The 10,933-nt window shown below is 36.9% G+C and overlaps 1 protein-coding gene across 1 annotated transcript; it reads left to right on the forward strand.

The window, feature by feature from the left end:
* The first annotated feature begins 3,434 nt into the window (after positions 1 to 3,434).
* Positions 3,435 to 8,356, forward strand: LOC109095280 (alpha-internexin-like). Its single transcript, XM_042716427.1, has 3 exons — positions 3,435 to 4,705; positions 5,589 to 5,713; positions 5,952 to 8,356. The coding sequence occupies exons 1-3, from the start codon at positions 3,668 to 3,670 to the stop codon at positions 6,205 to 6,207; spliced, it is 1,419 nt and encodes a 472-aa protein (XP_042572361.1). The 5' UTR covers positions 3,435 to 3,667; the 3' UTR covers positions 6,208 to 8,356.
* The last annotated feature ends 2,577 nt before the right edge of the window (positions 8,357 to 10,933 follow it).

Consider the following 10,933-nt stretch of genomic DNA (forward strand, 5'->3'; position numbering starts at 1 on the left):
TGAAAACCCCTGCTGTTTGACATTAAACATTGTATATTAAACTGTTAAGAACTAATGAATTATTTAAAAATTAACATTAACCAAGATTAATAAATTGTATAAAAATTATTGTGCATTATTTCATGACATATTTTAGAACTATAGAAATTTAGGTAACACTTATTAACAAATTTAAGTCTCATTTGTTAACACTGGTTCGTGAATTAGCTAAAATGAACTAATAATGATCAATATATACAATATTTGTAAATCTTTTTTAAAGTTAGTTACAGTTTTTTGCTTACAAACATTTTCAAAACTTTGCCTCTTTTTTTTTTCAAAATAAGAATTGCACACATAAAATGCAAAATGCCTCACATCTCTTGCAAAAGGAAGCACTGCAGTGCAGAAAATTTTAATAGGGGTGGCCAGATGAGGCACAGTAAATCTTGGGGTGGCACATCAAAAAATAAATAAAAATATTGACAAAAAAATGATATCTCTGTGATTTCTGGGATTTTATCGAATAACGAAACTTAGACAATATTTTGCAAATCTTACCTTGTGCTGAGGCTTTTTTTTTTTTTTTTTTTTTTTTAATAAAAGTGTGCACCATCTTTTAAGTTAGATTTGCATGTGGGCTGTTACCATGCAGTATCAATTTGATCTTTGCAATGCAGTTCAGAAACTGCATTGAAGTGCCATTTAGATGTTTTTACACACTGTTTTGGAGCTGAGGGACATGGAAAACTGCAGTTACAAAGGAATAAATAATGTTTTGATATTTTAAACATAAAACATTGAAAACTGATGTTTGGTTTTGAAATGGTACCTTAAATGTGAAATTAAAACAGCCAGTGTTTGGTGGCAGCGAGTCACTGTTAATAAGTGAGTCATTGCGATTGAACCGAATCATTTAAACGGTGATAAGGAACGAAACACTATCATTGTTGCTCAGAGACGCAAAACAGTGGCTGTGTTTGGAATGAATGTTTTTTTAGAAATAAAAAAGTGAATAACTCTTGATATTAACTTTGTTTATAGTTGTACCAATGTCACAGTTTTCACTTCTGGAGAAAAACGTCACTCTTCGTACAGTTTTTAAATGAAATATACTCTAAAATAGTACTAAAAAAAAAAAAATTAAAATAGATTTAAATAATAGTAGCCAAAATCCTAGGGGTGGCACTGGCTTTTACAGGGGTGGCCGTGGCCACCCCTGGCCACCCCTTGGGGGCGCCCCCTGGAAGCACTGCATTCAAAATATCACAAACACATTTCAAAAGCAAACATTTGCAAACACCTTTGCCATAATTTTTTTTGTGTGGACAAGAGATAATTTTGTGTTCCATTTTGCAAAAAGTGTTTTATGAAATTGAAAACTGAGTCAAAGGCTGGGAATTAGTGTATGGTTTTTGCAGATTTGGTGTGTGGTTCTGGTGTTTGAGTTTTAGGTTCCAGAATTTGTGTGACAAGTAAATATTTCATTCACAAAAAAAAAAACTGTATAAAAAATACAGCTTTTCATAATACTTTAAAGCTAGTTGTACAAAAACTCTTCCTATTTAATATAAAAAATGCATCTCTTCTCTTTCAGTTTTTTTTTTATTTACCACAATCATTTTCATTTTTCACTATACATGTTGTTTTATTTACTGTTGTTTTTTATATGATTTCAAAATGTAAAGCAATCCAAATGCTATCTGTTTATACAGTGCCACCAACATGTTCCAAGATCAATCCAAATGCTATCTGTTTATACAGTGCCACCAACATGTTCCAAGATGTGGGTCTTGTTGTCTTTTCTGCCTGCTGCCACAATGTCTACTCCTCAGATTATACCACATTTACAGAATACCAGTTCACCATCTGCCCTATGCATTATATGTTCACCACATATTTAGATATTTTGTATTATAAATGCTCTTGAGTATTGTAGATGTGTAATTAATATATAAATGCTCTTGAGTACAAGAGAAAAAAGTGTATGTCATTTGAACTGTATGTTTACAAAAAAAATGTCTCTTCAGGGATCAATAAATCTAATTAATAAAAAAATGTCTCTTCAGGGATCAATAAATCTAATTAATATAGCGACTATATATCTCTCTTTAAAAAAAGAGAAAAAAGTTTGCATATACCTTTTGAAAAGTATACTCCCACAGTGACAGTTCTGTACCTTTGTTCTCATATTGTTTCTCATTTATCTCATTTATTAGTTTATTAGTTCACGTGGTGCATTTAAACAAAAAGTTTCCTGTCTAAAAAACAATAAAATAAAAAATCAATAAGAAAGAAAGAAAGAAAGAAAGAAATAAAGAAAAAGAAAATGCATCTCAAAAGTCAGTTACAGTTGAATCTGAAGGCCACACAAGACATGGAAATTGGGCTAAACCTTGCTTTGTTTGTTTGTCAGCAATCTGTTAAGATCTCGAAGCTCCCAACAGATGGCAGCACTGTATAACTACTGTCTCCTTGACATAGACATATATTTAGTGTGTAGCCCTATCTTACAGGCCTTTTACAGTTGTGTCAAAGTTAACATTATTATGGCTGTATTAAATTCACGGATTATAGAAAAATAAATCTACGATAGCCTGTTTGTGATTTTTGTTTGATATGTGAGAATCTAGCCTAAGGGAAGTTAGTGCAGACGCTAAGTTCCTTTTGCATTAATATTTTTTATAACTCAAACGGACAAAAGTAAGCTATTATTACTATAATCTGCACTGTACACATGTTAATAATTTGGTAGTAAATAGGCTAAGTTAAAAAAGAATAATTCCGCAGTAATATAATCTATGAATTACCTACAGATTAACAGAGAAAGATTTATACTAACCTATTGACCATTCAAAATAATAATAATAATAATAATAATAATAATAATAATAATAATAATAATAAAATAATTAGCTACAAATCATTATACATTTACAAAAAAAGAGCATTCCTCAAATTCCCTGCACCAACCATCGCAGTTGAACTCAATGAACTCGTCATTACACTTATTTGGCATTCCACACAATCAGATTTTATGAACGGATCAAATTTACCATAACTTAACTGTATAACATAACTTAATTACTACATCCACACAATAACAAAATCACAACATCCAAACTTAACAACACCATAACCCTACATTATTTTAACAACATAATAACCTCCATTCTAAACAATTTATTTATTTTTATTCTAAACAACAGGCTAATAACAATAACAATAATAATAATAATAATAATAATAATAATAATAATAATAATAATACAAAGTAATAATAATATTAATAATAATAACAATAATAATAATAATACAAGCAGTAGATATTTTTCACAGATGTGACGTGATCATGTATGAGTAAATAATAAACGATATGATATTTTGCTGACATCAGCACTGCGCCAAAAAGGACAGTTCCATCCGCTCGCTGCTGTAGACCAGAGTCTCCAGTGAAACACAGAATACAACACCTTCCGCGGGGAAATAGCACTCTTTGCGCCTTTAAAAGGTAAAATAACCTATAGATCAGCTTATTTGTCGTATTTTTCAGGGTCTGTCCATCTGAAAAATCTGCAGTAAGGAAGGTTGAATGCGAGGAGCAGCACGGGTAAATTATTGATTGGGACAGTCCTGCTATAAAAGGAGACACCGCCTGGGTTCTGCTCCTTGTCTTCAAAACGCCAAGATGAGCTACGGATCCGACATCTACTCCGCCTCTTCCTACCGGAAGATCTTCGGGGACTCCACCCGCTACTCAGCCTCTCCATCCCGGCTGAGCAGCTCCCGGAGCGGCTTTAAGCCCCAGTCCACGACCCGCTCCAGCGTCCCAAGCTCCTACAAGCGCACCACCCGATCTGCCGTCCCATCTTCATCCTTGACTCTGGAAAGCTTTGACTTCACCCAGAGCACAGCGCTTAATAATGAGTTCAAAATCATCCGCACCAACGAGAAAGAGCAGATGCAAGGGCTCAATGATCGTTTTGCGATGTTCATCGAGAAAGTTCGCAGTTTGGAGCAGCACAACAAAGTGCTGGAAGCCGAACTCGTGACCCTGCGCCAACGCCAGACAGAACCGTCCCGTCTGGCCGAACTCTACCAGCAAGAGATCCGAGAACTGCGCTCCCAGCTCGAGGAACTTAACGCGGAGAAGAACCAGATGATGTTCGAGCGCGACAACATTGAGGAGGACCTCCAGAAACTCCAGGAGAAGTTCGAGGAGGAGATGAGAATGCGCGAGGAGGCTGAGCAAACGCTTCGAGCTTACAAGAAGGACGTGGACAACGCCTCCATGGCGCGCCTGGACCTGGAGAAGAAGGTCGAAGCCCTTCTGGACGAGATCAACTTTATAAGAAAGGTGCACGAGGAGGAGGTGACTGAGCTCATGAACATGATCCAGGCTACCCAGGTGTCCGTGGAGATGGAAGTGGCCAAACCCGACCTCACCTCCGCACTCAAGGAGATTCGCGGTCAGTACGAGGTCATGGCGAGTAAGAACTTGCAGTCCGCTGAAGAGTGGTACAAGTCCAAGTTCGTCGATCTCAGCGAACAGGCCAACAAGAGCAACGAGGTCATTCGCGCCAACAGGGAAGAGCTCAATGAGTTCAGGAGGCAGCTTCAGTCCAAGACCATCGAGATCGAGAGCTTAAAGGGCACCAACGAATCGCTGGAAAGGCAGATTCATGAGATGGAGGACATGCACAACGCTGAGGTCATGAGCTACCAGGTTGGTTTCCTCAGTTTTAATCTTACACACGGGTGCAACTGAGTTACAAAGTATGGATATCGGTAAAGAGTTTCACTTATTTTAAAATGATCACAAACATTGAGAATATTGCCGTTTTCTTAAATCAACCGATCGCTATCTGTTTTGTTTAAAAATAGAATAACTAGTGTTTGAAACTTGTGCTTCTGTTAACCAGACAGCAGACAAAAGAGCCTCGTGAAATGGGCGTGACCACAACAAGAGACTGTCAATATTACCGCTTCTCTGTCCATGGTGCTAAAATTACTTCAGACAGTTAAATGAACAGCCTGGATATTTTATTTATAAGGTTTTCCAAACCTTTTAAAAAATAAAACAGCTACCATCAAATAATGATGACAAAGTGTCACTAAATAATGAATGTAAGTGCTGTAGCCCATAAAATTAAATCTAATCAGTTTTTTTTCCACAAGCATCATTGCATTTAGGTTAAAGTTGCCTACTGTAGAGTCTTCTTTCTTTCTTTCTTTCTTTCTTTCTTTCTTCATAATTTTCCCTTCCTTCCTTTCTTCCATACCTCTCTCTCTCTCTCTCTAAAACAAAAAGTAAAAAAAAATAAAATAAAGGTTCTTTATTCCATTCCACAAAAGGCTCTTAATAGTGGAAAAAGGGTTCTTTAGATTGTCAAGGATTAGTAGATTTTTAGTTCTTCACACTAAAAAAAAATGGTTCTTGTAAGAATTGTTCATTTAAAGGTTGTTTGGGGAACAGAGAACGGTTGTTTTATTGCATTGTTACAAATATCCTTTATTTTTAAGAGTGTATGGAAACATTTCTAGTGTCAAAACAAATGATTCCGTCTAAATGCAGCAGTTTTTTATTATAACTATATCATGTAACCCAGGACACAATTGGGCAGTTGGATAATGAGCTGAGGACCACTAAGAATGAGATGGCCCGTCACCTTAGGGAGTACCAAGACCTGCTGAATGTAAAGATGGCTCTTGACATAGAGATTGCTGCTTACAGGTAATAAACAGTGTTTGTTATTGATATGTGAAGATGAATGCAAGTGAAATGTGCATTCTGTCCATTCTTTATCAACATACTTGTGACCTTAAATGAAAATCATGAGAGTTGATTTAATGGAATTAGCTGATGTGATACAGAAATGTATTGCACTGATCTCTTCTCTCTTCACCTTTTCCACCACACCCTCCCTCGCCACTTTCTCTTTGTTCACCCTTTCATTTATTATCCATCTCAGGAAACTGTTGGAAGGGGAGGAGACACGTATCAGCACTGGGATCCCCTACCCCACCCCCTCTTCATTGTCCGGCTACAGCTACCAGTCCCGTATGTACAGCAGCTCTAGCATTAGCGGAAAGAAGGAGGTCAAGGATGATGATGACAAACATCAACAGAGCAGCAAACCCGGCAAAGGCTCCTCCCAGTCTGACGACTCCAAGAAGAGTGACAAGATCGACTCTGGAGACGTGAACCCCACCGACCAGAAAAACTAAACATCTCAACCCTCTTTCTTTCTTTCTCTCCTCCCTCTGCCTTCGCCATTACCCTCTTTTCCCTTTTCCCAAGCAACTCCCCTCCACAAAGGGGGTCTCAGAGAGGAATCTAGCATACTTACTACTCAATACAGATTCTTCGATGCACAGATTCTCTGTTTCCAGGGCTGCACTGTGAGTCTTATCGCCACTTTTAACTGCACTAAAACAGGCTTCTCTCAACACATTGCATTAAGAAAATGTCTGTGTGTTAAGCTTTGGTGAAGGTACCTTATTGTGCTGCAGTGCAAAACCAGCACAAAACTTGATTTGCAATAATATTTTTTGTTTTACAATATAAGCTGTTAGCAAAGAAGTTGTTGTTGTCTTTGTATCATGCCAGCCCTAGTAACAATGGCATCTGGGAGTATCACTGCATCAGAATTGTATCTCCTGTTAACTTCTCGGCATGCTCATAATGCATTCTTGCCAAAAACAAATAAATAAAAATCTGAAACTAGACATGCATAGTTTCGAAAACACTCCACTCAGCCAAATTCCTCTCCAAGACTGCTCTTGATTACATTTTTAAACATATTCTACCCACTTGCCCTTTAAAAGCAACAAGGATTTGAGCCTAATAGCAAGTCCTCACTGCATGAGGTGTTTCTGCTGTTTGCATGGTGACTGTATGTGGGTCCAATAGAAGTTTACCTATACTTACATAGCGGTGTGCCTGCCATTCCTCTCAGTACTTAATGTTGCATTAGTTCACCAGCCAATGGGCAAGACTGAGAGCAAAATGTTACACAGTACTGCTGAAGCCTTTCACATGCTGCTAAATGCTTGTGATTAATACAATTTCTGACAAATACTTTTCAGTCAAGTCAAGTAAGGGCACTTAAAAGTATGTAAACAGCATCTCATCCATATTAACTGTCAGAATGAAGGAATATGGAATGCTTGGGAAGATATTGTGAAAACATGGTTAATAGAAAGATTGTGTGAGTAAGAAATAAGAAATAGAAAGAAAGGGCTTGTTTGAGCCAACTTTAAGTTCAGTTTACCTTGCTGCTTCTGAGTCCAGAATTGGTTGTGTTTGGGCGGCTGATACAAATATTATTAATTGGTTAAGAAAAGTAAAAGTATATACTTAGAAGTTAGAAAAGGAATTACCATTTCAACATTTTACTTGTTTATTCGTGGATGCCTGAAGCACATTTACAGTGTGGAAATGCAGTCACTAGCACAACTTTTCACAATGCATCTCAAACACCTAAACGTCTACTTGAATCTAGTGTACTCTCTCACAAAGAAGTCACTGTCACAGTGAACCTCTGTTAACCATGGGTCAATAATGAATCCCTTTGGTAAACTTATATTAAAAGGTAACACTAGTGAAATATCTTCATAACACTTCTGCTACACTGCCAGGTTTTGATACCACTTGCCTCTATGTCATGGCTTTGTTATGCCTGACTTGCTGCACTCTTTCTATAAACAGTTTGAACAGATTGATAAAGTTGGGCTTAATTGACTTTAAGAACTGTATGATGGGAACCCAAGTGAATGGGTTTCTTTCTCAATTGGAATTCATTTTTCCAATGAAAACTGACATTGGCATGCTTAGCTGCGAGGGAATGTCAGGCAAATCTGGAATTTTGTCTTCACGTTCTCACAGATGCTCCTTAGGCCTGTTATCCTGGTAAATATGAACATTTTGGGATTGCTCTGCCGGTTTTGGGAGAGCGAAAGGTGATTGCAGAAAGCATAGTGACACAATACAGTTTGAAGAAGGAGCATTTCAAACCTGCACTGCCAAACTTTTAAAATGCATGTGCAATTAACATCCCTCCATAAAAAGGCAATCCGCTTTTACACCAATACAATACAATTTATCTAAAACATGCTACTGTTTATGTATGAATGCTCTCGGTTAAAAAAAAATGCCTTAAGCCACCAGCAGCTTTCTGAATCTGGCAGGCTGTGCATTAACCTGTTATTTCTGCTAAGAATGTGGCTTTGTTTGCTATCTAGTGTGTAGGGGCCACTGTGTACTGGATGACTGAAAACTTTAGGAGCTGAATGTAGTTGATGTAATTTCTATTTAGTCATTATCTTACAGCTGTATGGCACATGACAAATAAAGACTTGACATTGTAAAGCCCAACTTAATGTGTCTGTCCTTATTAAATTGAATGCGATTTTTGAAAGCTCACCCGAAAAGGCTGGTGAAACTGTTACCGAGTTAATGACAGACATGTTTTCTGTATCAAGCATTATAACAATTAATTTGCTTTTGCAGTAGAACTCAAGACATTAACTGTCAATATCCATAATATTTGGAGAGTTTGTGTTTTAAAACTAAACATTCTGATGCATTTCTATTGCTCATGTTTCAGGCCACTTGAAATACGAGCAATAATCTATTTTGCCAATCTTCCAGTCTAACTAAAAGGTGGTGAGATATTACTGTCTTATATTTCTTGACTTAAGTGCACTGAAAAAAGGTAACCTATAACTATATTAACTGGTTTTATTCAAGTCAAAATGTTAATATCACTGAATCTACCTAAATATGTTAAGCAATACAGGTTAAATCAAGTAGAAAAAGATTGTTAAGGTAACAAGTACAGGTTATCATTATTTGCAATGGGTGGAGTAGGTAATGTTATTGATAAAGCCAGCATATATATATATATATATATATATATATATATATATATATATATATATATATATATATATATATATATATATATAACATGGCAGTTGCTATATATATAATCAGTGTTGTATATATACACTCACCTAAACGATTATTAGGAACACCTGTTCAATTTCTCATTAATGCAATTATCTAATCAACCAATCACATGGCAGTTGCTTCAATGCATTTAGGGGTGTGGTCCTGGTCAAGACAATCTCCTGAACTCCAAACTGAATGTCAGAATGGGAAGAAAGGTGATTTAAGCAATTTTGAGCGTGGCATGGTTGTTGGTGCCAGACAGGCTGGTCTGAGTATTTCACAATCTGCTGAGTTACTGGAATTTTCACGCACATCCATTTCTAGGGTTTACAAAGAATGGTGTGAAAAGGGAAAAACATCCAGTATACGGCAGTCCTGTGGGCGAAAATGCCTTGTTGATGCTAGAGGTCAGAGGAGAATGGGCCGACTGATTCAAGCTGATAGAAGAGCAACTTTGTCTGAAATAACCACTCGTTACAACTGAGGTATGCAGCAAAGCATTTGTGAAGACACAACATGCACAACCTTGAGGTGGATGGGCTACAACAGCAGAAGACCCCACCGGGTACCACTCATCTCCACTACAAATAGGAAAAAGAGGCTACAGTTTGCACGAGCTCACCAAAATTGGACAGTTGAAGACTGGAAAAATGTTGCCTGGTCTGATGAGTCTAGATTTATGTTGAGACATTCAGATGGTAGAGTCAGAATTTGGCATAAACAGAATGAGAACATGGATCCATCATGCCTTGTTACCACTGTGCAGGCTGGTGGTGGTGGTGGTGTAATGGTGTGGGGATGTTTTCTTGGCACACTTTAGGCCCCTTAGTGCCAGTTGGGCATCGTTTAAATGCCACAGCCTACCAGAGCATTGTTTCTGACCATGTCCATCCCTTTATGACCACCATGTACCCATCCTCTGATGGCTACCTCCAGCAGGATAATGCACCATGTCACAAAGCTCGAATCATTTCAAATTGGTTTTTCTTGAACATGACAATGAGTTCACTGTACTAAAATGGCCCCCACAGTCACCAGATCTCAACCCAATAGAGCATCTTTGGGATGTGGTGGAACGGGAGCTTCGTGCCCTGGATGTGCATCCCACAAATCTTCATCAACTGCAAGATGCTATCCTATCAATATGGACCAACATTTCTAAAGAATGCTTTCAGCACCTTGTTGAATCAATGCCACGTAGAATTAAGGCAGTTCTGAAGGCGAAAGAGGGTCAAACACAGTATTAGTATGGTGTTCCTGATAATCCTTTAGGTGAGTGTATATATATATATATATATATATATATATATATATATATATTATATATATATATATATATATATATATATATATATATGCTGGCTTCAATCAGTCTTGTATTAATACAATCAGTGTTGCATTAGTACCACTGAGGTACTATTATATGTTTAGATTTTTTGATTTGATTTCAGTTTTAGTTTTAGTACATCAAGCTAAACTAAACAGTAACACTTTACAATAAGCTTTCATTAACACTGGTTAATGCATTAAGTAACATAAACTAACAATGAGCAATATCTTTTTTTTTTTTTTACAGCATTTATTAAACTTTGTTGAAGTAAAAATATTCAGGTTCGTGTTAATTAATAGTGCATTAACTAATGAAAATAAATACAACTTTTGATCCTAAAAATGTGTTAACAAATGTCTTAACCATGTTAATCATAACAATGTGCCCATTTTCGGATAGACCACAAGAAGCCCACCTTCAACTGTGTGCCTGTTGTGATCCAGCGGCCCCATAATCCATCATGTTCTAGTTTATATGAGTCTTTAGGGATCAGGAGTCAAGAGGACAAGGACAATTCCATTGTTGTTTTTTTCTTTCTTAGTGAAAAGCAACGTAGTATAAAATGAATTCTAAAATAAATGTAAACAATTTGATTGTACAAAGGACACAGAGAACTAAGCTACATTACTGCTGTATGTGAACACACACAAACACACCCTTTACCTGTA

The sequence above is a fragment of the Cyprinus carpio genome, chromosome B1, assembly GCF_018340385.1.
Source record: "Cyprinus carpio isolate SPL01 chromosome B1, ASM1834038v1, whole genome shotgun sequence".
In the NCBI taxonomy this organism is placed as follows: domain Eukaryota; kingdom Metazoa; phylum Chordata; class Actinopteri; order Cypriniformes; family Cyprinidae; genus Cyprinus; species Cyprinus carpio.

What these genes read in the sequence shown, in the direction of transcription:
- LOC109095280 (XM_042716427.1), top strand. Translation starts at nt 3,668, where the DNA reads ATGAGCTACGGATCCGACATCTACTCCGCCTCTTCCTACCGGAAGATC. An exon ending in CTGAGGTCATGAGCTACCAG is followed by an intron (nt 4,706 to 5,588) that starts GTTGGTTTCCTC and finishes CATGTAACCCAG; the next exon opens with GACACAATTGGGCAGTTGGA. An exon ending in ATAGAGATTGCTGCTTACAG is followed by an intron (nt 5,714 to 5,951) that starts GTAATAAACAGT and finishes TATCCATCTCAG; the next exon opens with GAAACTGTTGGAAGGGGAGG.